Source organism: Scyliorhinus canicula, chromosome 19, assembly GCF_902713615.1.
Source record: "Scyliorhinus canicula chromosome 19, sScyCan1.1, whole genome shotgun sequence".
In the NCBI taxonomy this organism is placed as follows: Eukaryota; Metazoa; Chordata; class Chondrichthyes; order Carcharhiniformes; family Scyliorhinidae; genus Scyliorhinus; species Scyliorhinus canicula.
In genome coordinates, this window is record NC_052164.1 from 104,878,676 (window position 1) to 104,905,426 (window position 26,751).

A 26,751-nucleotide genomic window follows, 5' to 3' on the forward strand; every position below is an offset into this window, starting at 1 on the left:
GCAAGGACGGCGGGCACGCGACGCCATGGTGGCAGCACGGTTCACGCATCGCATGTGACGTCCCCGATGAACACCAAACCACCACCTGCATCGCTAGTCATGCAGAGGGTCACCACACAACTGCCACCACCACAACCCCCCCCCCCCTCAGTGTACACTGCTCCACTTCGACATGACGCTTATCACTGGGTCCAGACCGAATGGCACAACATTGATGGCTGTGTCAGCGGGTGTGATCAGTGCCATGTGGAATGATGACAGCCCGCTCTGCGAAGAGCTGTGAGCTCAGAATCGTTAGAGAGAGTCTGATCCATGGCAATAGCTGAACCATCCACCTTGGTGGCCGCTGAGTTCGTCACTGACACTCCATCACGTGCCCGCGTGGGCTAGCTGTGGGAGGGGGGTAGGGGCAGGGACTGCACACCCGGCACCGAGGTTTCACCACCCGTCACCCCCAGCGACACTCGGTCACCATCACGATTCCTGTGGCTGTGGAACAATCACACGGTATTACAAGTAAGGTGGAACAGTGCGTTTAATATTAACAATTATTTACAGGTGCCCTAGCCCCTACAACTAAACTGTGCCCTTCACCCGTGCCAACTTACTCAGTGTCTATCTTAGTTGCCTTACGGGCCCTACCACTACGTCTAAGTGAATCCCCAGATGATACAGCAGGAGTGGAGGAGGATTGCTGCGAATCGCCCCCCTCGACTCGTTTCTCCTTGGCCAAGCGTTTCCTGGGGCGACCCGGCCTTGATGGGCCAGGCTGCTCTGCGGGCGTCTCGGGTGACATTGTGCCACCCTGCTCTGCCTGCTGCCCACCCGATGCACCAGGGATGGGACGGGGGGAGGCCGAGAATTCCGGGACGTCCCGTGATGGAGTTAATGGGACGGGCCCCGAAACCTCCTCCTCCCTCGGGGAGCCCGGTGGCCCCCGGGCCTCACTTTGGGACAGAGGTGCGAGCGGGGAGGTTCCCCGTCGCACCACCGACACCTGGCGCTGCCAGTCCTGGAGGCCTGCAACGGTATCCACCAGGATCCGAAGGTTTGCAGAGACGGAGTCCAGGGAGTTAGACATTCCCGCCAGGGACTGTGCGATCTCAACCTGTGAGTGCACGACGCCATCCAGCACGTGTCAGGCGGTTGATGCTCTCGGCGACTGACTGCTGCGACTGGCCAATGACCTGCTGAGACTCGGCCATGGCCCGCAGGGCGCCGGCAATGTCGGTTTGGCTCTGGCACATTGCTGCCTGTGAGAGGGCAACCCTGTCCAGGGCCGAGGATGACGCGTGCACATTAACCCCAACGTCTTGCATAACCTGACCCATTGCCTCCACCGCGGATGCCACCCGTGCGGTGTCGGACTGGGTCTCTGCCATGAGCGGCACCACTCCCTGCTCTTGGACGCGGTTCGACTCCTCTAACAGCGTCTGCAGAGTCTGGAAGGAAGCCCTCATCCCGTCATTGTTTCCCTGGGTTTCCTGAGGCATCGGCTGTGCGGGTGGGTTGCGAAACTCCAGGAACTCCGAAAACGTCTGGGAGCCAGCTGCATCCTGGGCCTGGTCTGGCCTCCGCGAGTCCGGGCCCTCTGTTGCTCCGACCTCCACCTGCTGTACCTGCTCATCTGTGATGTGCCAACCAGACTGTGCCCCAGGAGACTCATCACTAAATAAGCCCGCCGGGGTGTGTATCTCTGGGATGATGGATGTGGTGGGAGAAAGCAGTGCCGCAAGCCCAACGCTCTCAATGGTTAGGTCCTCGTCCATGGTGTGGGGCTGCTCAGCGACAGGAGGGTTGTCCCTGGCCATTTCTGGTGGTGGTGGTGGACTTCGAACCCTCTGTGCGTCCTGGTCCGTAGATTGGGTTGGGGCGGATAGGGCTGCCCGCTGATCGGGCACCCTCTGTTGTGAGGCCCCGGGTGAGGTGGCGGCAGATTCCTGTCTCCGTCTGCAGCCAGACGGCCCTGGTCGTTCGGCATCACGTCCTAGGGAAGAGAATGAGACGGGTTATTTCGATTTGCTCGGCAGGCCGCTGGACGGTCCCAGTGGGCAGGGTGTGTGAAGGGACAGAGGATGGGGAGGTGTCCCAGTGGGCAGGGTGTGTGAAGGGACAGAGGATGGGGAGGTGTCCCAGTGGGCAGGGTGTGTGAAGGGACAGAGGATGGGGAGGTGTCCCAGTTGGCAGGGTGTGTGAAGGGACAGAGGATGGGGAGGTGTCCCAGTGGGCAGGGTGTGTGAAGGGACAGAGGATGGGGGGGGGGGGGGGGGGGGTGTTTGTCAGGGAGGGTTGTCTCACTTGCTGCAGTTCCGCCAACCTCGCATTGCGCGATATCGCGGGTGGCAGACCCCCCAACAAGGTCCAGTGCCCTCTGTTCAAAGGTGCTGAGGGGGTGCATGTTGGGCGAACCCCCTCCAGTCTTGTGCCGCTCACGGTGGTTATGACCGGCCTTGGCCTGTTGGGGGAGGGAACATAGGTAGATCATTACAAAACGGTAGGTCTCAGAAGTCCGTTCTGATACTGGCACAGTTTGGGGGGGGCAAGTTGTCATCAGATGATTGCATCTCTCCTCGGGGCCAGAGCGCTGGGTCTGTGACAACTTTGTGAACCACCCTCAAATAACTCTGCCCCAATCCCTCTCCCCCCCCCCCCCCGGGCAGTTAAGGGGGAGGGATGGTTGTGACTAGGGGGCACCCTCATGGCACTTACCCTGGCAGACCTGGTGAGGTCGTGTAGCTTCTTTCGGCACTGCTCTGCTGAGCGAGGGGTCTGCCCCACAGCACTGACGGCAGCAGCCACGTCACGCCAGGCCTGGCGTACCGTGCTGGCAGGTTGGCGATGCCCTCTCCGCGGGCGGATGATGCCCCTCCTCTGCTCCACGGCATCGAGCAGCGCCTCGACGTCTGCATCAATAAAGCGAGGAGCAGCTCGCCTAGGCTCCGACATCCTGCCCGACAGATTCTGTGGTCGCCCGCGCCTTTTTACGGCGTCGGGCGGCGTCACATGGGCGGGTTCGTGTCGTCGTCGCGTTCCGTCGTCATCACGCACGTAATTGACGCGGCCGCGCTGCTAGCCCATTTCCAGGAAGTGAATCGGTCGGGAAATGAAGCCTTCGCGACCGTCGTAAAACGGTCCCGATTTTTACGACCGTTTGCCGACTTTCCGCGGGTGCGGAGAATTTCGCCCTATGGGCTCGATTCTCCCGACTTACGAAAAATCGGAGAATAGCGGGCGGCGTAAATTTTTACGGATACGCTGGTCCGACGCCCTCCCGCTATTCTCCCCCCCCCCCCCCCCCCCCCCCACGCCCGCCTCCCGACACGAATTGCTGCCCGCCGTTTTTTTACGGCGAGCAGCGATTCTCTCCTGGCCGATGGGCCGATTTCCAAGGCCTTTACGGGCGTTTTTACAAGCGTAAAACACACCTGGTCTGACCGTTCGTAAAAACGGCCGTAAAGTCCCGTTCTCTGGAACCATGGCACCGATTGGCACGGCCGTACCACGGCCGTACCAAGGGTGCCATGGGCCCGCGATCGGTGCCCACCGCGCACTCTTTCTCCCTCCGCCGCCCCAATGGATCCATCCGCGGGGCTTCTGCGGGGCATAACGGCCCGCGCATGCGTGGGTTTCACGCATATGCGTGATGACGTCATCCGCGCATACGCGGGTTGGAGTCGTCCAATCCGCGCATGCGCGTCTGACTTCATCTGACGCGTCAGCCGTCGCTAACTTTGGCTAGCGGGCTTTAACGAAATTCGTTAAGCCCGCGATGCCGGAGTTCACGGCCGCGCGATGCTAGCCCCGACCGGGGAGATGAATCGGTTCCCGGTCGGGGGGGCGGAGGCTGGGGTCAAACGCGCCCGTTTTTGACGCCAGCTTCCCAATTTTTCGTGACTCGGGAGAATCGCGCCCGATCTTTCGGAGCACGGCTCCTTCCTCAGGGGAATGAAAGCTAGTGTTTGAAACAAACCTGTTTGACTTGAACCTGGTGTTGTAAGACTTCTTACTGTGCTCACCCCAGTCCAACGCCGACATCTCCAGATTATAAAAAAGGGGATTGTTACCTTTTATTTCGAGGGAGGAGATGATTGTTGATTTGGTAGGGGTGGGCATGGTGGTGGGAGAAGGGACGTGTTGGCTTTTTCTTGTGGGGGCATTGGAGGGGGACCCTGGATGGGGCCATTTAGCTAGTGAGAGAAGGAGGGGTGGCTTGCAAACAGGAGTGAGGGGAGAGGCTGCGGTCTTTTCGGCCAGGCTGGGTGTGGCGTACATGCCCTAGCTCATTATTTGTGTGGTGGGGAGATGGGGGAGGGTGTGATGCCAGAAAGTCTAATGGAGGTGGGCTCTACTAACAGTGACCAGGGGCTTTTCTTTGTGTCACCCTAGGGGTGGGACTGGTGGCCATCTTAGATCAACCTGGGACCCAGGAATTGTGGTCGGAATATTGCACTATGGAGCTGCTGGCTGACCTGGGGGGGGTGGGTGAGACCCCTGACGAGGCTGATCACCTGGAATGTGCAGGACCTGGGGGAACGGTGACAAGGACAAGGCGTTTCTTCCCATTTGAAGAGTTTGGGGACTGATGTGGTTTTCCTGCAAGAAACTCACCTGCAGATGTGGGACCAGCTCAGGTTGCGGAAGGCTTGGGTGAGCCAGGTCTTTCACTCTATGTTTGACAGTAGTACACAGCGAGGGGGGGGGGGGGCATTTAGGAAGAGGGGGGCTGGGGGGGGGGGGGGGGGGAGGTTGGTAGGGAGGATTGTATGCTGAGTCAGATGGTGACAAACTGTAAATAGAGAAACTTAAGCAAAAGCCTTTTTGTACTGTACAATAAATGAAAGCAAACGGCAAGATATAGAATTTTGAAAATGCCAATAAAAATATATATTTTTTTAAATATAAGAAAAGAGTAATTTGAAACATAACATGTGTGAGTCTATCCACACAATCCCTCCAGTCGATTCGGCCCATCGAGTCAGCATCGGCCCTCCGAAAGAGCACTGTACCTAGACCTATCCTTGTAACCACATGCATGTTGATGATTCGCAAAGCTCTCACCACTGAGGTTTTTCCTCACCTCATCTCTGGGTCTGGTGTAGACTAATTTTTTTTTTTATAAATGTTTTTATTCAGTTTTCGTATTTTATATTGAACAAATTACAAATTGTTAGGAGAGAGAAAAAAAAACAAACAAAAACAAACACGCAAAAATTAACACACATATTTACAGGTAAGCATCTTCGTAGTAGTAACTGCGCCCCCCCCCCCTCAACATGTTTATTTAGCTTGGTTTTGGGCCTTAGCTAGCCATCGAACCCCCGTAACGAACCTGTAGCCCCCCCCCCCCTCCCGCTACCTTCCCCCGACTATTCTTCCTCTTGTACATTGGCCACAAATAGGTCCCGGAACAGTCGCATGAATGGCTCCCACGTTCTGTGGAAGCCGTCGTCCGACCCTCGGATGGCAAATTTGATTTTCTCCATTTGGAGAGATTCCGAGAGGTCGGACAGCCAGTCCGCAGCTCTGGGCGGTGCTGCTGACCGCCAGCCAAACAGGATTCTACGGCGGGCGATCAGGGAGGCAAAGGCAAGGGCATCCGCCCTCCTCCCCAGGAATAGATCTGGCTGTTCTGAAACCCCGAAGACCGCCACTATCGGGCATGGCTCCACCCTCACTCCCACCACTTTGGACATTACCTCGAAGAAGGCTGTCCAGTACTCCACGAGTCTGGGGCAGGACCAGAACATGTGGGCGTGGTTGGCCGGGCCTCTTTGGCACCGTTCACATCTGTCTTCCACCTCCGGGAAGAACCTACTCATACGGGTTCTTGTTAAGTGGGCTCTATGTACCACTTTTAGTTGCGTCAGGCTGAGCCTTACGCACGTGGAGGTGGAGTTGACCCTATGCAGTGCTTCGCTCCAGAGTCCCCACCCGATCTCCATCCCCAGGTCGTCCTCCCATTTCCTCCTTGTTGCGTCCAGTACGGTGTCGTCCCTATCTACCAGTCGGTCATACATGTCACTACAGTTCCCTTTCTCTAGGATACTTGCGTCCAGTAGGTCTTCCAGTAGTGTCTGTCGTGGCGGTTGTGGGTACGTCCTTGTCTCCTTTCGTAGGAAGTTTTTGAGCTGCAGGTACCGTAGCTCGTTCCCCCCAGCTAGCTGAAATTTCTCTGTCAGTTCGTCCAGTGTTGCGATCCTGTCGTCCGTGTACAGGTCCCTGACTGTCAGTGTCCCCCCGTCCTGCCTCCACCTTTTGAAGGTGGCGTCGGTCAGTGCTGGTTTGAACCTATGGTTGTTGCAGATGGGAGCCCTGTTCGACATTTTGGTCAGGCCAAGTTGCTGCCGCAGTTGGTTCCAGGATTGGAGGGTGGCTGTCACCACTGGGCTGCTGGAGTGTTTTTTGGGTGGGGATGGGAGTGCTGCCGTGGCGAGGGCCCGGAGGGAGGTTCCCATGCAGGAGGCCTCCTCCGCACGCACCCACTCAGCTTCTGGCTCCTGGATCCATCCCCTTACTCGCTCGGCTGTTGCTGCCCAGTGGTAGAGTTGTAGATTCGGGAGGGCTAACCCTCCCCTGGTTTTTGTTTTTTGTAAGACCTTCTTTGGGATCCTAGCATTTTTACCCCCCCATACGAACGCCATGATGAGTTTGTCCAGCGCTTTGAAAAAGGCCTTGGGGATGTAGATCGGAATGGATCTAAACAGGAAGAGGAACCTGGGCAGTACGTTCATTTTGATCGTCTGAACTCTCCCCGCGAGGGAGAGCGGGAGTGTGTTCCATCTTTGCAGGTCCTTTTTAACTTCCTCCGTCAGGCTGGTGAGGTTCCATTTGTGGATCCCTTTCCAGTCATGGGCTATTTGGATCCCCAGGTAGCGGAATTTATGTCGGGCTTGTTTGAACGGCAGCCCCTTTAGTGCTGCCCCCCCCCCCCCTTGCGGGTGTAATGGGAAGATCTCACTTTTGCTCATGTTGAGTTTGTAGCCCGAGAAGGCTCCAAACTCTTTCAGGAGCGCGATGATCCCGTCCATGCTGCTTTGTGGGTCCGAGATATAGAGGAGCAGATCATCCGCATAGAGTGTGGTGTAGACTAATTGATGGATATTCGTTCTAATGATTCGCCAACAATTACATTTTAATCTTATGCAACTATCCGCGGGATGGCTGATGAACTAGGTAGAGGTCAGTCTTTCAGCAATTTTTATTATTTACCTATCGGTATCTGTGTGCCATATTCCCATTTAACCCATTTACATACCATAAGCCAGGTGGGTGACCCCACTACAGTTCATCTCGTCACTCCCATCCGAGCAGTCATTCCAACCATCACACACCCACTGCATCTCTTCACACTGCCCATCTGTACAAAGGAACTCATGAGGGCTGCATGTCGCTGAGAGAGACAAGAAAGTAAAAATTAGTGATTTGACACAGTCTGACACCTTGCGAACTTCAAAACAGAGTGCATGCTGTCATTTGCTCCCCAAATATTACAAATGTGGGTAATGCTGGATCTAAGACCTAAGTGATAACAATTCACTAACTCCGACAAGGATTTAGTTGCATTAAATTTAACTTTGATTAAAAGGAAAGCGGAGTTGAATTATAATTTTGAATTTTTGCTTCTCTGAATCCTTGAATATTGGAACCATATGACTGGGGTTGAGGCCTACAAACATTAGTAGGGTACCATTGGTATCATTTCTTCTTTGGCAGGGGCTCCAGCTAAGTACCAGACCTCTCTATTAAATGTGGAAATTGCAGTAGGAGTCAGTGAAACTGACCAAGACAACTGAAGCACCTGTCCAACCTCAATGTCTACATTGGAAAATTCATTATTGATGCCCTAATGTGTGTGCTGTTTCTTACCCTCACTCCTGTTGACTGACTGGTAGGTGGCAAAGAATCCCACATCTGATTCTTCCTCATCAGCCACAAAAAGAACAAGCATCTCATGTCGGGGGGATGTCAGAGTTGGAGGGAGGGAGTCCCCACAGAATCTTTAAAAAGAAAGAAGTGTCTGTATTTTGTGTTTTTCTTTGCCCTGTTCTCCTAAAGCTATGAGTTCAAGCACACATATTGCCTTCTGCCTCTTTCTAACTCATCATCAGGAGGCTCTGAGATGATATCAGAATCACCAACAACAATTTGCACCAAAAGAAAGCTTTAAACAGAATAAAATGTCCCAGTCACTTCATCATAAAATAAAATATGACCCCAAGCGGATCAGTTAAAGTTTGGCCGAGAGCTGGTATCTTGGCTGTGGGGACTGGAGGAGATTACAGAGATAAGTGGTGAGATTATAGAAGGATTTGAAAATGAGGGTGAAAAGTTTAAAATCACGGTATTGCTTAACCTGAAATCAGTGTAGGTTAGTAAGCATGAGGGTCCCAAAAGAGCAGCAAGCATGATGGTGATGGCTGAATGGGGGGTACAGGCAGCAGAGGTTTAACTGATCACAAATTTACACAGGCTGAAATGAGAGACCAGCCAGGGTCCCCTCTAGACAATCAGGTCTCGAGACAACAAAACCAGCAGGTGAGTTGAGGGAGGGGTGGAGAGGTTATTATTAAGTTACAGAGGTGGAATCGGAGACTCAGTCATGACACGAATATACAATTGAAAACTCATCTCAGAGTCAAAAATGACACCAAAGCTGCATTTACATCTGGCTCCCTGGGATCAGAGGCTATTGTGTAATATAATCCTTTCATCAATCTTCCAAGGCTGAGCCTAGCCCTGTCCCAGAGGTGAAAGGTCACTCGTGTACTGCCCCGCACTCATCGACGTCTGGAGACATTACCTTCCGACGAGGCTGCTGGGACTGCTGCTAGCTCGGTCATGCACCTCCACAAAGTCATTCCGACAATCTACTGCAGTCTCCAGGCTGAAGTTGTGGAACAGCAATTGGATTATGTGACCCCGAGGAACTGAGATATGCCACACGCACACCTACACAGCAAAACACAGGAGTTACCAAACTACACGTCTGTGTCAAATTAGACCATCAATTCAGTTGAGAGTCCCTCACTGAAACAATCTGAATTACTCTCATTAGGAAAGGATTAAATAGACAGCGAGACAAAGAGAGAAGATACGAGTGTGGACTGTAGGTGCAGGAATTGCCAGGGTTATGTGATAAATGCATAGATATCTGGAAGGCTCCAAGAAAGAAATCATGCCTGAAACTGCAGACAACCAGATCATCCTGACAGAGGGAAATATTTCTTTCTTTTAGACAAAGAGTAGATACTTTAGGTGCAGTACCACTGGGGAAAACTCAGGAGAATGGTGGACAAGACTGGAGAGAGATTGGTATTGATCTGGAACTGTGTTCAGTCTGGGGCTGATGGACTGGAGGATCAGGCTGGGAATGGTGCAGAGGAAAGTCCGGTAGATGTTAACCTGAGGAATGTTTACGTACTTGCCTGTGTGGATATTGCTCGGGGTGTTTGGGAGTGGCCAGAGATCCTTCCAGGGAAGTCAGAATTCCACCACAATCTAAATGGAGCAACAGCAACACAGGAAACAAACTGTTAATTCACAGGAACCTTGGAATCTGTCATCTGGTATTTGGCATTTCATTTATACAAAATGAATCGATAAAATCACTGTAGGGGTAAACTCTCCAGTCCCGCTCACTGCAGGAATCGTTGTGGACAAGACAGAAAATTTGACGGACCAGTCAGAGGTCTGTCAGCCTCGGCCAGGAATTTCTGGGGCTGGATTCTCTGCACCCCGACGCCGAAATCGCGTCCGGTGCCGGGGCAGAGAACCAGTTTCATTCATGGAAGCGGGATCGACGCCTGTTCCGCGATTCTCCAGCTCCTGAAAAACTCGGGGAGTACGCCGTGCTGCGTATCCACCACCTTCGGCCATTGCATTAGGCTCGCCCCGCTATTCTCCGATCACGACTGGCCGAAGTCCTGATGGAGAATCCCACCAGTGGAGAATCCAGCCCAACAAATCAATTAGCTGTTTTGGACAGCTAATTGATTTTTCACCAAATTTGCATTGATTGTCTTAACATCAGAGCTATCCTGAGCTTGGCCTGTCTGGCATTCCCATTCCCCACAACCTTGTTGTTTCTGAATGACACTGAAAACTATAGGGAGAGTTTCCATAAAACATTCCCCAGTGAGGCCTGCATAGTGGGAAACCGCAAATCTCCATAAATGTCCAGCCCATAGAAACAGCAGATGGCAGACAGTGATGGAGGGGAAGTTTCCTGTTGGAGCAACAACACACCAGAATCACTGAAGTGAAAAATGTCTTTTCCTGCCAACCAGCCTGGAAGACCAAGAGATTCGAGCTTTTCACTGGAACAGTTCCATTCTGACTGGGAACCTGAGGCTCCCAGTAGTTACCATGAATTAATAGAGCCTCTGTACAGTCACATAGTGATTGAGCCTTACCCTCAATAAACTGTGACTCTGTACAGTCACATAGTGATTGAGCCTTACCCTCAATAAACTGTAACTCTGTACAATCACATAGTGATTGAGCCTTACCCTCAATAAGCTGACTCTGTACAGTTACACAGTGAGTGAGCCTTACCCTCAATAAACTGTAACTCTGTACAATCACATAGTGATTGAGCCTTACCCTCAATAAGCTGACTCTGTACAGTTACACAGTGAGTGAGCCTTACCCTCAATAAACTGTGACTCTGTACAGTCACATAGTGATTGAGCCTTACTCTCAATAAACTGACTCTGTACAGTTACACAGTGATTGAGCCTTACCCTCAATAAACTGTAACTCTGTACAATCACATAGTGATTGAGCCTTACCCTCAATAAACTGACTCTGTACAGTTACACAGTGAGTGAGCCTTACCCTCAATAAACTGTGACTCTGTACAGTTACACAGTGAGCGAGTCTTACCCCCCAGTAAACTGTGACCCTGTACAGTCACACAGTGAGTAACTCTTACCCTCAATAAACTGTGACTCTGTACAGTTACATAGTGAGCGAGCCTTACCCCCAGTAAACTGTGACCCTGTACAGTCACACAGTGAGTAACTCTTACCCTTAATAAACTGTGACTCTGTACAGTTACACAGTGAGTAACTCATATCCTGCTGATTAACAGTGGCTCTGTACAGCTACACAGTGAAACCCTTACATAGAATAAACTGTGACTCTTCACAGTTACACAGAGTGACCCATCCCTGTGGAACAAATACCCATTCCAATGTGCCTCATTCTTTCATTTCAGGCAGCAAGTTTAAAGTACTTTGAAGTGTGATTGGTGATTGACAGGTTCTGTGCTGGATTATTTTAGACTGAGTGTTTCTCCAGCTCCCGGCAGTGACTGAGCAGATGGATACTTACCATGATGGTGATGGGCACAGTTCACCTCATCAGACTTGTCCAAACAATCATAAAAGTTGTTGCAGATAAAACTGGTGAAAAGACAACGACCATCATCACACAGAAACTCATCCCAGGCACAGCTCTCTGAAAATGGAGAGGTTATATGTCATCACCTTAGTTAACAAGGCCTTCCTCGTGAGATGCAAGCCATGTCCCACAGAAACAAGCCATAAAAAGTGCAAAGTGATAACCCATCTGTGTCTCAATAACTTATCTGTCTGGTGTGCACAAAGAAGAACGGCAATTATGAGCTACCAAGACTCCAGATTAACATCGCTGCCCTCAGTTAGAGGTGCCATCCTGATGAGGAGCAGCTGATGGATTTACATTAAGGCTGACATTAAAACTGCAATGAAGTTACTGTGAAAATCCCCTAGTCGCCACATTCCGACACCTGTTAGGGTACACAGGGGGAGAATTCAGAATGCCCAAATTACCTAACAGCACATCTTTCAGGACTTTTGGGAGGAAACTAGAGCAGCCGGAGGAAACCCACGCTGAACCATGAAACCAATGTGCTAATATCATCATTAATTAACAGAGCTACCCCCCCACCTGTTCCCAACTTCCTGTCTTTCCTAAATGTCACATAGCTATCAATATTCAGCCCCAATCTATGTCATCCTGTAGCCATGTCTCTTTAATGGCTATCAGATTGTACTTATAAATTTCTATTTGGACAAACAGTTAATCTGTTTTGTTTTGAATGCGAAGTGAATTCAGGTGCAGAGTGTTAAGTTTTGGCATTGTATTATTTTTGGAGCACTAGCTGATTTACTTTTCAATTTGTATTCTCTGTCCCTTACGGTCAGGGTTCATTTATCATTTTCCATATTAGTATCTTTCTCTCTTGTCTTGTCTCTACTCTTTGATTTACCGCATCTTCCCAGATTTGACCTGTTGCCTCCGCTACTTAGTTTAAAACTCTCTCTACTTTCCTAGTTGTTCAGCTCGCTAGAACAACAACCTCAGCACAGTTCAGGTGTAGACTGTCCCAACGGTACAGATCCCACTTTCCACAGTACTAGTGTCAGTGCCCCATGAACTAAGGTCCATTTCTCCCACACCAGTTTTTTGAGTCACAAATTCATTTCTCTAATCTTCTTTGTCTGATGCCAATTTGCACGTGGCTCGGGTTATAATCCAGAAATTATGTGAATGATTCCTTTAGCAATAACATACTTTGGGCTGGTTTCTTCTGCCCCGCCCACCGCATGATCGCCACGGGCGAGCCGCGGACAATGGAGAAGTCCATTGACCCCGGGCAGGATTCTCCGATCGGCGGGCAGACGCGGCTGGAGAATCCTGCCCTTTATCTTTTTTTATTCAATAACTCATCCCAGGCTTGTTATGTTCAAAAACAAAATAGTGCAGATAGTGGAAACTGGGAAGTCAAAACGGAAAACGCTGGAAATTTTCAGGAGGTCAGATAGCAACTGTGGAAAACAGAAGAGTTTACTTTCCAGGCCGATAATCTCTCATCAGAAACCAATATTGTTACTTTATGCTTCGAAGAGAGAGAGAGTGAGAGAGAGAGAAAGAGAGGGAGAGAGAGAGAGAGAGAAAGAGAGAGACAGAGAGCCGTGTTTGCTGATCTACCGATAATCAGCCGGGTTACAGAACTGGTCCCCTATCCCTAATTTGGAGCCCAGGAATTGTGGGAATGTTCAGTCTGTACAAATTGAAACCAGACGGAATTGCACAATAATTCCAAAACCTTAACCAGGATTTTAACCCTCTGGCTCTTCGCAATCTCATTTAAAATATAATTTAGGAAACTCCACCTTTATATCCCTCAACCAAAATCTTTTTAAAAAGGGGATCTGACCATATCACATTGCTGCTGTGGTAGCTTGTTCTGCCCAAATTGGCAGGTAAATTTTCTACAACAGTGACTACACTTTATAAAGTACTTCATTAGTTGAAAACCATTTTAGGATACCTGAGGTTGTGAAAGGTGCAGCTAAACCACCTTTTAGATTGTACTCAATCAGCCCATGCTGGCAAAACCCAAAACAAAACATGAAAATCGCTTATTGTCACAAGTTGGCTTCAATGAAGTTACTGTGAAAAGCCCCTAGTCACCACATTCCGGCGCCTGTTCAGGGAGGCTGGTACGGGAATTGAACCGTGCTGCTGGCCTGCCTTGGTCTGCTTTCAAAGCCAGCGATTTAGCCCTGTGCTAAACGCATCTACTGTTAGATGTGATTCTGCAATTGAGCAGCACTTGCTGAACAACCCTGAGTGTACTAGTAGCCACAATAACAACCAATTTAAAATAATCCGTAAATAACGTGTCTCATTTACGCTTGCCAGACGTGACATACATTCACATGTTCTTTGCAGACAAAAGGATTATGTTTAAGCCTTGCACCTTTTATGAATTACCCGGGAGTTTGATGGCCTAAAGATCCCCATTGCTTTCTCCATGGTGACGTCTCAACAAATCAGAGTCAACTTCCAATGAATCAGCACGCTTTTCCCCTGTTGTATAAATTGTTGTGTTTCTTTGAAATTTGATATTTTTTCATTTGTCTTTCAAAATTACTGTTACAAATTCCTGAAATTGTATTATCCCGACCACAGTTATGGACACATCTTAATAACTAAAGATTCAGGTGTGCCCATTCTGAAAAAATCCCTTTGCATGAGTGACCCACTATTAGGCCACAGGGCTCACTGTCACAGAGCTGGTAAACTGCAGAGAACAGCTGATAGCCGCTGGCCAGAGGGGTCAGAGGGGTCAGAGGGGTCCTGCAGGTATCTCATCAGTTCTCAGGTAAATGAAGAAGGGGTGGGGGGGAGGGGGTTTGGGGTTGGAGACAGGGAAAGAGGCGTGACAGCAGAAATGCACAGAGTAAAACTGACAGATGCTCAGCTTCAAATAGAACATTCACTTCCCTCAGTCTCCTTCCTAGTCTCAAACTCCAATCCTGATGACCTACTATTATTGATTTGATTTTCATTTACTTACAGGGGGCGAAATTCTCCGACCCCCAGCAGGGTCGGAGAATCGCCTGGGGCCGCCAAAACTCCCGCCCCCGCCGTGGCAGAGATTCTCCGCCACCCTGGAATTGGCAGGGGCGGGAATCACGCCCCTCCGATCGGAATGACGTCCGCGCCGATCGGCGAGGCCCCTGCGGCGATTCCCCGGCCCGCGATGGGCCGAAGTCCCGCTGCTGGGAGGTCTCTCCCGCCGCCGAGGTTTGAACCACCTCTGGTGGCGGCGGGACAGCGGTGTGACCGGGCCTCCGGGGTCCTGGGGGGGGGCGCAGGGCGATCGGAGCCCGGGGGGGAGCCCCCATGGTGGCCAGGCCCGCGATCGGGGCCCCCCGATCCGCGGGCGGGCCAGTGCTGTGGGGGCACTCGTTCTCCTCCGCCATGGCGGAAGCGGAAGAGAATTCCCCAGCGCGCATGCGCCGGTGGTGATGTCAGCGGCAGCTGACGCTGATGTCACCACCGGCGCATGCGCGAACCGGCGAAGGCCTTTCTGCCAGCCCCGGCGCCGGGCGGCGGGCATCAAAGGCCGCTGGTGACAGCTTTGGCGCCAGTCAGCGTGGTGCCAACCGCTCCGGAGCAGGCCTAGCCCCCAAAGGTGCGGAGAATTCCGCACCTATGGGGAGGCCCGACGCCAGAGTGGTTGGCGCTACTCCCCTACACTGGGACCCCCGTCTCGCCGGGTAGGGGAGAATGCCGCCCAGGATGTGAGTATGATTGGCTCGTCCAGTATTCGTTGCCCGTCCTTAGTTGCTCTTCAGAAGGTGATGGTGAGTTGCCTTCTTGAACCGCTACAGTCCAAGTGGTGTAGTTACACCCACAGTACTGATAGGGAGGGAGTTCCAGGATGTTGCCCCAGTGACAGTGAAGGAACGGTGATATATTTCCAAGTCAGGGTGGTCAGTTATTTGGAGGGGAACCTCGAGGTGGTGGTGATCCCAGGTCTCTGCTGCCTTTGACTTATGAGGTAGTAGAAGATGCGAGTGTGGGTGTGGAAAGTGCTCGGAGTGCTGTGTCCCTTCATGTACTTTTCCAAATCTAATGACATATTGCCATATTTATCCCACGATGTTTACCAATGAGGGGGTTTGCTGCTATTTGCTCATGCTGGGGTCGGTATAGATCACTCTGTGGGTTAAAATAGATTTCTGCAATCATATAATCTGCTCGGGGTTAGCATGAGCAAATGGTCAGCTGTCACTCACTCAATTTCTGAAAGACAAATGAATCTCCCTCTACACTGTCCCTATCAAACACTCCCAGGACAGGGACAGCACGGGGTTAGATACAGAGTAAAGCTCCCTCTACACTGTCCCCATCAAACACTCCCAGGACAGGTACAGCACGGGGTTAGATACAGAGTAAAGCTCCCTCTACACTGTCCCCATCAAACACTCCCAGGACAGGTACAACACAGGGTTAGATATTGACTGTTCATTCCCAGACTGTACTTTCAGATTCAGGATAAATCACTCTGTAATTCATTGGTTCGGAGTTCAGCTTTATCCAAGTCTGGATTCTCTCCTAGTTCTCATTACCCTTCTTCTGGGAAAATAACCACATCCTGACAGCAGGGAGCACATTCCACTCTGGACAAATCACTGCTGCTTGCACCAAAACAAACATAGACACTTCCTTAAAAACTGCAACATTCCCAGTTAGACTATGAAACCAAACCCTCCCTTCATTGTTCTGTTAACCTTTAAATGGTCAAAAGAGCAAATAATGATTACATCACGTAATCTCTTCAGATACACAGTGACACTTCATATCAGCAATGCGGTTGTACTCAACCATGTCCTGAATCCCAGTATCCCGGTGCGGAACATCCGGAGCTTTCAGAACCAGCTCCGGAGTTATCTGTGAACCAGCAGTTTGGAAAGGTTCAGTCTGTTCATGTACAGTATGGGAAGATCCAGGGTCAATCTGGGAATGACCAATCTGGTGATGAGCTATTTGGGATTTGTGGATGGCATGTCTGGAGTTGAGTAGACTGGGAATATTCTTCAATAAGCAATCTAGGAATAAGCAGTGTGGGGACAGTCTGGAATGAGCAGCTAGCTGACTGCCCCCCCCCCCCCCCCCCCCAGGTCAGGTGCCTTTTTTGCGATGGGTGTGGTTTGACCATGGACAGAGAGAGAGATTTCTGGTCAGCATTGATAACTAATGTAGAATCATAACACAGGAGACCATTTAGCCCATTGCACCTTAATCAGTAACTTTGAAAATAGAGCAGCATTTATTGTCCATTCCTAATTGCCCTTTAGCTGTCTGCTTCAATCACAGCAGTCCATGTGATGTAGGTACATCACAGTATAATTAGCAAGAGAATTCCAGGATTTTGACCCAGTGATAGTGAAGGAAGAACCAATATATTTGCCAATCAGGATGGTGAGTGACTTACAGGGGAACATCCAGGTGCTGCTGTTCCAGACATCTGCTGCCCTTGTCCTTCTAGGCGCTGGAGGTCATGGGTTTGGAAGGTGCTGTCAAAGGAGCCTTGGCGAGTTGCTGCAGTGCATCTTGTAGATGGTACTCATGGCTGCTACTGTGCATCGATGGAAGAGCAAGTAAATGTTTAAGATGGCGGATTTTCTTTTCTTTATTCTTACATGGGATGTGGGCATGACTGGCAAGGCCAGTCTTTGTTGCCCATCCCCAATTTCCTTGGAACTGAATGGCCTGCTTGGCTATTTCAAGAGACAACCATATTGTTATGGGTATGGAGTGACATGGATTACCCTGGGTCTTTCGATTACAGTATTGACCAGTGATAACACCACTATGCCATTGCCTCCAATGATTGGTGCCAATCAAGGAGGCTGCTTTGTTTTTGATGGTGTTGTGTTTCTTGAGTGTTGTTGGAACTGCACTCATCCAGGCAAGAGGAGAGTATTCCATCACACTCCTGTCTTCCACTTTGTAGTTGAGAGACAGGCTTTAGCAATCAGGGGCTGAGTTTGTCCCCACCCTAATTCCCAGCCTCTGACCTGCCATAGAATCAATGTGAAGAAACCGGTTCAATTTCTGGTCAATTGATGTCTCGGATCGTGTTTTCCGGGTCCTTAATGGGGAGGGGGAGCAGCCCCAAGTCGTAGTCCACATTGGCACTAACGACATAGGTAGGAAAGGGGACAAGGATGTCAGGCAGGCCTTTAGGGAGCTAGGATGGAAGCTCAGAGCGAGAACAAACAGAGTTGTTATCTCTGGGTTGTTGCCCGTGCCACGTGATAGTGAGATGAGGAATAGGGAGAGAGAGCAATTAAACACGTGGCTACAGGGATGGTGCAGGCGGGAGGGATTCAGATTTCTGGATAACTGGGGCTCTTTCTGGGGAAGGTGGGACCTCTATAGACAGGATGGTCTACATCTGAACCTGAGGGGCACCAATATCCTGGGGGGGAGATTTGTTAGTGCTCTTTGGGGGGGTTTAAACTAATTCAGCAGGGGCATGGGAACCTGGATTGTAGTTTTAGGGTACGGGAGATTGAGAGTATAGAGGTCAGGAGCACAGATTTGACTTCGCAGGAGGGTGCCAGTGTTCAGGTAGGTGGTTTGAAGTGTGTCTACTTCAATGCCAGGAGTATACGAAATAAGGTAGGGGAACTGGCAGCATGGGTTGGTACCTGGGACTTCGATGTTGTGGCCATTTCAGAGACATGGATAGAGCAGGGACAGGAATGGTTGTTGCAGGTTCCGGGGTTTAGGTGTTTTAGTAAGTTCAGAGAAGGGGGCAAAAGAGGGGGAGGTGTGGCGCTGCTAGTCAAGGACAGTATTACGGTGGTGGAAAGGATGCTAGATGGGGACTCTTCTTCTGAGGTAGTATGGGCTGAGGTTAGAAACAGGAAAGGAGAGGTCACCCTGTTGGGAGTTTTCTATAGGCCACCTAATAGTTCTAGGGATGTAGAGGAAAGGATGGCGAAGATGATTCTGGAAAAGAGCGAAAGTAACAGGGTAGTTGTTATGGGAGACTTTAACTTTCCAAATATTGACTGGAAAAGATATAGTTCGAGTACATTAGATGGGTCATTCTTTGTACAATGTGTGCAGGAGGGTTTCCTGACACAATATGTTGACAGGCCAACAAGAGGCGAGGCCACATTGGATTTGGTTTTGGGTAATGAACCAGGCCAGGTGTTAGATCTGGAGGTAGGTGAGCACTTTGGAAACAGTGACCACAATTCGGTGACCTTTACGTTAGTGATGGAAAGGGATAAGTATACCCCGCAGGGCAAGAGTTATAGCTGGGGGAAGGGCAATTATGATGCCATTAGACATGACTTAGGATGTGTTGGTTGGAGAAGTAGGCTGCAAGGGTTGGGCACACTGGATATGTGGAGCTTGTTCAAGGAACAGCTATTGCATGTTCTTGATAAGTACGTACCAGTCAGGCAGGGAGGAAGGGGTCGAGCGAGGGAACCGTGGTTTACCAAAGAAGTGGAATCTCTTGTTAAGAGGAAGAAGGAGGCCTATGTGAAGATGAGGCGTGAAGTTTCAGTTGGGGCGCTTGATATTTACAAGGAAGCGAGGAAGGATCTAAAGAGAGAGCTGAGACGAGCAAGGAGGGGACATGAGAAGTCTTTGGCAGGAAGGATCAAGGAAAACCCAAAAGCTTTCTATAGGTATGTCAGGAATAAAAGAATGACTAGGGTAAGAGTAGGGCCAGTCAAGGACAGTGGTGGGAAGTTGTGTGTGGAGGCTGAGGAGATAAGCGAGATACTAAATGAATACTTTTCGTCAGTATTCACTCAAGAAAAAGATAATATTGTGGAGGAGAATGCTGAGACCCAGGCTATTAGAATAGATGGCATTGAGGTGCGTAGGGAAGAAGTGTTGGCAATTCTGGACAAGGTGAAAATAGATAAGTCCCCGGGGCCGGATGGGATTTATCCTAGGATTCTCTGGGAAGCCAGGGAAGAGATTGCTGAGCCTTTGGCTTTGATTTTTAGGTCATCATTGGCTACAGGAATAGTGCCAGAGGACTGGAGGATAGCAAATGTGGTCCCTTTGTTCAAGAAGGGGAGTAGAGATAACCCCGGTAACTATAGGCCGGTGAGCCTAACGTCTGTGGTGGGTAAAGTCTTGGAGAGGATTATAAAAGATACGATTTATAATCATCTAGATAGGAATAATATGATTAGGGACAGTCAGCATGGTTTTGTGAAGGGTAGGTCATGCCTCACAAACCTTATCGAGTTCTTTGAGAAGGTGACTGAACAGGTAGACGAGGGTAGAGCAGTTGATGTGGTGTATATGGATTTCAGTAAAGCGTTTGATAAGGTTCCCCACGGTCGTCTATTGCAGAAAATACGGAGGCTGGGGATTGAGGGTGATTTAGAGATGTGGATCAGAAATTGGCTAGTTGAAAGAAGACAGAGAGTGGTAGTTGATGGGAAATGTTCAGAATGGAGTTCAGTTACGAGTGGCGTACCACAAGGATCTGTTCTGGGGCCGTTGCTGTTTGTCATTTTTATAAATGACCTAGAGGAGGGCGCAGAAGGATGGGTGAGTAAATTTGCAGACGACACTAAAGTCGGTGGAGTTGTAGACAGTGCGGAAGGATGTTGCAGGTTACAGAGGGACATAGATAAGCTGCAGAGCTGGGCTGAGAGGTGGCAAATGGAGTTTAATGTGGAGAAGTGTGAGGTGATTCACTTTGGAAAGAATAATAGAAATGCGGAATATTTGGCTAATGGTAAAATTCTTGGTAGTGTGGATGAGCAGAGGGATCTCGGTGTCCATGTACATAGATCCCTGAAAGTTGCCACCCAGGTTGATAGGGTTGTGAAGAAGGCCTATGGTGTGTTGGCCTTTATTGGTAGAGGGATTGAGTTCCGGAGCCATGAGGTCATGTTGCAGTTGTACAAAACTCTAGTACGGCCGCATTTGGAGTATTGCGTACAGTTCTGGTCGCCTCATTATAGGAAGGACGTGGAAGCTTTGGAACGGGTGCAGAGGAGATTTACCAGGATGTTGCCTGGTATGGAGGGAAAATCTTATGAGGAAAGGCTGATGGACTTGAGGTTGTTTTCGTTAGAGAGAAGAAGGTTAAGAGGTGACTTAATAGAGGCATACAAAATGATCAGAGGGTTAGATAGGGTGGACAGCGAGAGCCTTCTCCCGCGGATGGAGGTGGCTAGCACGAGGGGACATAGCCTTAAATTGAGGGGTAATAGATATAGGACAGAGGTCAGAGGTGGGTTTTTTACGCAAAGAGTGGTGAGGCCGTGGAATGCCCTACCTGCAACAGTAGTGAACATGCCAACATTGAGGGCATTTAAAAATTTATTGGATAAGCATATGGATGATAAGGGCATAGTGTAGGTTAGATGGCCTTTAGATTTTTTCCATGTCGGTGCAACATCGAGGGCCGAAGGGCCTGTACTGCGCTGTATCGTTCTATGTTCTATGTTCTAATTGTAACCCCAGGATTTTGGGGATTCAGTGATGGTAATGCCACTGAATGTCCAGGCGAGATGGTTAGATTCTCTTTATTGGAAATGGACATTACCGTGCACTTGTGTGGCATGAATGTTACTTGCCGACTTCCGGTGGCGGCGATGACGTAGGGAGCCGCACATTTGGGAGCTCCCGATTCAATCGGACTTTTCGGCTCCTTTTAGAGCCCAAAACGGATTTTTTTTCGACGTCTCCCGGTGGGAGAAGGTGTGCTGATCGACTTTCTCCGCATTTCATGACTCGAACTCGGAGTGGAAAGGGGGAAAAAACGGCAGCAGCTCCCCAGAAAAAACGGGGGAAGGATTCATGGATGGCGGCCGGCGGAGCTCCAGAGGAGTGGAAGCAGTGGGCCCAGGAGCAGCAAGCTGCTCTCCTGTGCTGTTTTGCAGATTTTAAGGCTGAGGTGCTGAGCTCTCTGCAGGAAATGAATAAAAAGCTCTCGGAGATTCAGACGACCCAGGGTGCTGCCATCCAGGCGTTGCAGGCGCAGGCCACTGAATGAGAGGAGGAGGCCGTGGTCCTCGTGAGTAAGGTGGAGGGGCACGAGGCACTCCACAAGAAGTGGCAGGAACGCTTCGAGGAGCTGGATCACCGCATGAGGCGGAAAAATCTGAGGATCTTGGGCCTTGAGGGGGGGCTGGAGGGGTCGGATCTGACAGCCTACGTGGCCACGATGCTGAACTCGCTAGTGGGGGCCGGGTCTTTCCATTTGCCCCTGGAGCTGGAGGGAGCCCACAGAGTACTGGCCAGGAGGCCTAAGGAGAATGAACCCCCGCGTGCGGTGCTGGTGAGGTTCCACCGGTTCAGTGATCGGGAGTGTGTACTGCACTGGGCCAAGAAGGTGAAGAGCAGCAACTGGAAGAATGGGGTAGTACGGATCTACCAGGATTGGAGTGCGGTGGTGGCTAAGCGGCGGTCCGGATTTAATCGGACGAAGGAGGTGCTCTATAAGAAGAAAATAAAGTTTGGAATGTTGCAGCCTGCGCGCCTGTGGGTAACTTATTTGGAGCGGCATTATTATTTTGATTCCCCGGAGGAGGCGTGCGCCTTCGTGTGGACGGAGAAGCTGGACTCGAACTAGGGGTTGGGGGTTGCGGGGTCGGTTGTAATGCTTTATGGTTGTTTTCTGCTGTTGCTGTGTTTTTTTTTCTCTGTACTTTTGTAATTTTGATATGGTTATTTATGGGGGTGTTGTTCTGTTTTTTTTGCTGTGGGGCATTGTTTGGGTTTTGTATCTTGCGGGGAGGGTCGGGGGGGTTTGTTGTATTCTATGTCGGGTTGGGGGTATGGAGTGGGGCTGGTATTTGGGAGCTGCGTCAGAAGGGTGTGGTGGGGCAGTGCGAAAGCGCGGGCTTTCCTCTGGTTTCCCGCGGTGCGGGGCTGGGGGGTGGAGACGGTGACGGGGGAGGCGGGGCCTTAACTGGTTCTTCCCCGCGCTGGAGCGGTGCCTGGAGGAGGGATAGGTTGGGGGATGATCCCACTTTGGGAGGGGTCGGGTTATTGGCGGGAGTTTCCGGGGTCAGCAGAAGTTAGCTGACCCACGGAAGTACAACGGAGGACGGTTCACGGCTGGGAGGGTTCCTAGCCTGGGGGGGGAGGGCGGGGGGGAAAGGGGAATACCGGGTTGCTGCTGGCAGGGTCAGGAAGGAGCTGGTGGGGGCCGGGGGGACAGAGGTGAGGTGTTGTCGCTGTGGGGACTGGGTCGGGCGGGGGGTGCTGGCCTGGGGCGGGCAGTCGACGGGCTATGGCTAGTCGACGGGGGAGGGGCCGGGACGCCCTCTGATCCGGTTGGTCACCTGGAATGCGAGAGGATTGAATGGGCCGGTGAAGCGGTCGAGGGTACTGGCTCATCTGAGGGGGCTAAAGGCAGATGTGGCAATGCTTCAGGAGGCCCACCTGAGGGTGGCGGACCAGGTCCGCCTGAGGAAGGGGTGGGTGGGGCAGGTTTCCCACTCTGGGTTGGATGTGAAGAACCGGGGAGTGGCGATTCTGGTGGGGAAAAATGTGTCGTTTGAGGCATCTGAGGTGGTGGCGGATAAGGGGGGTAGGTATGTTATGGTTAGGGGCAGACTACAAGGAGAGAAGGTGGTACTGGCTAGTGTGTATGCCCCAAATTGGGACGATGCGGGCTTTATGAGGCGTATGCTGGGACGGGTCCCGGATCTAGAGGCGGGAGGTCTGATTATGGGGGGGGGGGCTTCAATACGGTGTTGGATCCTTCACTGGAACGGTCCAGCTCGAGGACGGGTAGGAGGCCGGCGGCGGCCAAGGTACTGAGAGGGTTTATGGACCAGATGGGAGGGGTGGGCCCATGGAGGTTTGTGAGGCCGAAGGCACGGGAGTACTCTTTCTTCTCCCACGTACATAGGATTTATTCTCGGATAGACTTCTTCGTGGTGAGTAGGGGACTGATTCCGAGAGTGGAGGCCGAATATTCGGCCATTGCAATCTCCGACCACGCTCCGCATTGGATAGAGTTGGAGATGGGGGAGGTGCGGGACCAGCGCCCGTTGTGGCGGTTGGATGTGGGGTTGTTGGCGGAGGAGGAGGTGTGTAGGAGGGTCCGGGCAAATATTGAGGGGTACCTCGAGGTGAATGATACGGGGGAGGTCCGGGTGGGGATGGTCTGGGAAGCCCTGAAGGCAGTGATTCGTGGGGAGCTGATATCCATCCGGGCACACAGGGAGAGGAGCGAGAGGAGTGAGAGGGATAGACTGGTGGGAAAGATGCTGGAGGTAGACAGGAGGTATGCAGGGGCACCAGAGGAGGGACTGTTGGGGGAGAGGCGCAGCCTGCAGGCTGAATTTGATTTGCTGACCACTACAAAGGCGGAGGCACAGTGGAGGAAGGCACAAGGGGCAGTGTACGAACATGGTGAAAAGGCGAGTAGGATGCTGGCTCATCAGCTCCGCAAGCGGGATGCGGCTAGGGAAATTGCTGGAGTGAAAGATAAGAGTGGGAATGTGGTGCGGAAGGGGGTAGAGGTGAATGAGGTCTTCAAGGACTTTTACGGGGAACTGTACCGGTCGGAGCCAACGGGGGAGAGGAGGGGAATGGAGAGGTTGCTCGACGGGCTATCTTTCCCGAAGGTGCAGGAGGAGCAGGTGGAGGGGCTGGGTGCGCCGATTGAGCTGGAGGAGCTGGTTAAGGGGATCGGGCAGATGCAGTCAGGGAAGGCGCCGGGGCCGGATGGGTTCCCGGTGGAGTTTTATAAAAAGTTTGTGGACCTAGTGGGCCCCTTGCTGGTGCGGACACTTAATGAGGCATGGGAAGGGGGGTCTTTGCCCCCGACGATGTCGCAGGCGCTGATTTCTTTAATCTTAAAGAGGGACAAGGACCCCCAGCAGTGTGGTTCATACAGGCCCATATCTCTCCTTAATGTGGATGCCAAGGTGCTGGCAATGATCCTGGCCACCAGGATAGAGGACTGTGTGCCAGGGGTTGTACACGAGGACCAGACAGGTTTTGTGAAGGGAAGGCAGCTGAACACGAATGTGCGGAGGTTGTTGAATGTCATCATGATGCCGGCGATTGAGGGGGAGGCAGAGATAGTGGTGGCACTGGATGCGGAGAAGGCCTTCGATAGAGTGGAGTGGGGGTACCTATGGGAGGTGTTGGGGAGGTTTGGATTTGGTGAAGGGTTCATTAGATGGGTACGGCTGCTATATGAGGCCCCGATGGCGTGCGTGGCCACGAATAGGAGGAGGTCGGAGTACTTCCGGCTTTACCGAGGGACCAGGCAGGGTTGCCCCCTGTCCCCCTTGTTGTTTGCATTGGTAATCGAGCCGCTGGCGATGGCGTTGAGGGATTCAGAGAGGTGGAGAGGTTTGGTGCGAGGTGGGGAGGAACATAGGGTGTCGTTGTATGCCGATGACCTGTTACTGTATGTGGCGGACCCGGTGGGAGGGATGCCGGGGGTGATGGAGCCGCTAGCTGAGTTTGGGACCTTTTCAGGCTATAAACTAAATCTAGGCAAGAGTGAGGTGTTTGTGGAGCACCCTGGAGACCAGGAGGAAGGAATTGGTAGGCTCCCGCTTAGAAGGGCAGGGGAGAGTTTTAGGTACCTGGGGGTGCAGGTGGCCAGGGACTGGGGGACTCTTCACAAGCATAATTTCACCAGGCTTGTGGATCAGATGGAGGAGGAGTTCAAGAGGTGGGACATGCTGCCATTGTCGTTGGCGGGGAGGGTGCAGTCCGTCAAAATGACGGTACTTCCGAGGTTCTTGTTCCTCTTTCAGTGCCTGCCCATCTTCATCCCCAGGGCCTTCTTTAGGAGAGTGACTAACAGTATTTTGAGCTTTGTGTGGGCACATGGGACTCCGAGAGTGAAGAGGGTTTTCCTGGAGCGAGGGAGGGATAGAGGCTGGCTGGCGCTGCCCAACCTTTTGGGGTACTATTGGGCAGCCAATATATCAATGGTGCGTAAATGGGTGATGGAGAGGGGGGGGGGGGGGGCGTGGAAAAGAATGGAGATGGTGTCTTGCAGAGGTACGAGCCTGGGTGCCATGGTAACGGCACCTTTGCCGCTCTCCCCTAAGAGGTATACCACGAGCCCGGTGGTGGCGGCGACCCTAAGAATCTGGGGACAGTGAAGACGGCAAAGGGGGAAACAGGGGGCTCGATGGAGGCTCCACTGGGTGGCAATCATCGGTTCATCCCGGGGAACACTGATGGGGGATTTAGGGGTGGCAAAGGGTGGGCATCAGTAAACTGAGGGACCTGTTTATTGGCGGGAGGTTTGCGGGCCTGGGGGAACTGGAAGATAAATTTGGCCTTCCCCAAGGGAACATGTTCAGATACTTGCAGGTAAAGGCGTTTGCTAGGCGACAGGTAGAGGGATTCCCTCTGCTGCCGTCGCGGGGGACGATGGACAGAGTGCTTTCGGGGGTGTGGGTCGGAGAGGGGAAGGTGTCTGACATCTATAAGGTAATGCAGGAGGGGGAGGAGTCGTCAGTGGAGGAGCTGAAGGCTAAATGGGAGGGGAACTTGGGGAGCAGATAGAGGACGGGACTTGGGCGGATGCCTTGGAGAGAGTTAACTCTTCCTCTTCATGTGCGAGGCTTAGTCTCATCCAATTTAAGGTGCTGCACCGGGCCCACATGTCCGGGACTAGGATGAGTAGGTTCTTTGGGGGTGAGGACAGGTGCACTAGATGTTCGGGGAGTCCAGCGAACCACGCCCATATGTTCTGGGCATGCCCGGCACTGGAAGAATTCTGGAAGGGGGTGGCGGGGACGGTGACGAGGGTGGTTGGATCCAGGGTCAAACCAGGGTGGGGACTCGCGATTTTTGGAGTTGCGGTAGAGCCGGGAGTGCAGGAGGCGAAAGAGGCCGGTGTCCTGGCCTTTGCGTCCCTAGTAGTCCGGCGGAGGATCTTGATGCAGTGGAAGGATGCGAGGCCCCCAAGTGTGGAAACCTGGATCAGTGACATGGCGGGATTTATAAAATTGGAGAGGGTCAAATTTGCCCTGAGAGGATCAGTACAAGGGTTCTATAAACGATGGCAGCCTTTTCTGGACTTCCTGGCTCAGAGATAGGTATCTTGGTCAATAGCAGCAGCAACCCGGGGGGGGGGGGTTCTTTATTATTGTTTCTATTTTTTCTATGGTTATGTAACTTAACATTGTGTTAATTTAAGTTGTTATTAATATGTTTTGTTGTTCATTGAGGATGGGCGAATGTTTATGACGGCTACCATTATTGTTATTGTTGGTATTTTATTGTGGTTCGTTGTTGTTATATAAATACAAATTTTTTTTATTTTTTTAAAAATGAATGTTACTTGCCAATTGTCTGCTTAACCCTAAATGTTGTCCCGGTCTTGCTGTATGTGGACACAGCCTTCGTCATTATCCGAGGAGCCATGAATGGTGTTGAACATTGTGCAATCACTATGCTGAGTATCTCCTGCATTGATTT

General features: G+C 51.4%; 1 protein-coding gene across 1 annotated transcript in view; it reads right to left on the bottom strand.

Moving 5' to 3' along the window:
- LOC119954463 (membrane frizzled-related protein) overlaps positions 1 to 26,751 on the bottom strand; it is a 66,883-nt gene that overhangs the window by 9,542 nt on the left and 30,590 nt on the right. Inside the window, exons 8-12 of the mRNA XM_038779688.1 lie at positions 11,335 to 11,460; positions 9,422 to 9,498; positions 8,801 to 8,949; positions 7,867 to 7,997; positions 7,256 to 7,390 (exon numbers count right to left, since the gene is read on the bottom strand). Coding sequence (XP_038635616.1) covers positions 7,256 to 7,390; positions 7,867 to 7,997; positions 8,801 to 8,949; positions 9,422 to 9,498; positions 11,335 to 11,460 — 618 coding nt within the window. The remainder of the gene's footprint in view (positions 1 to 7,255; positions 7,391 to 7,866; positions 7,998 to 8,800; positions 8,950 to 9,421; positions 9,499 to 11,334; positions 11,461 to 26,751) is intronic.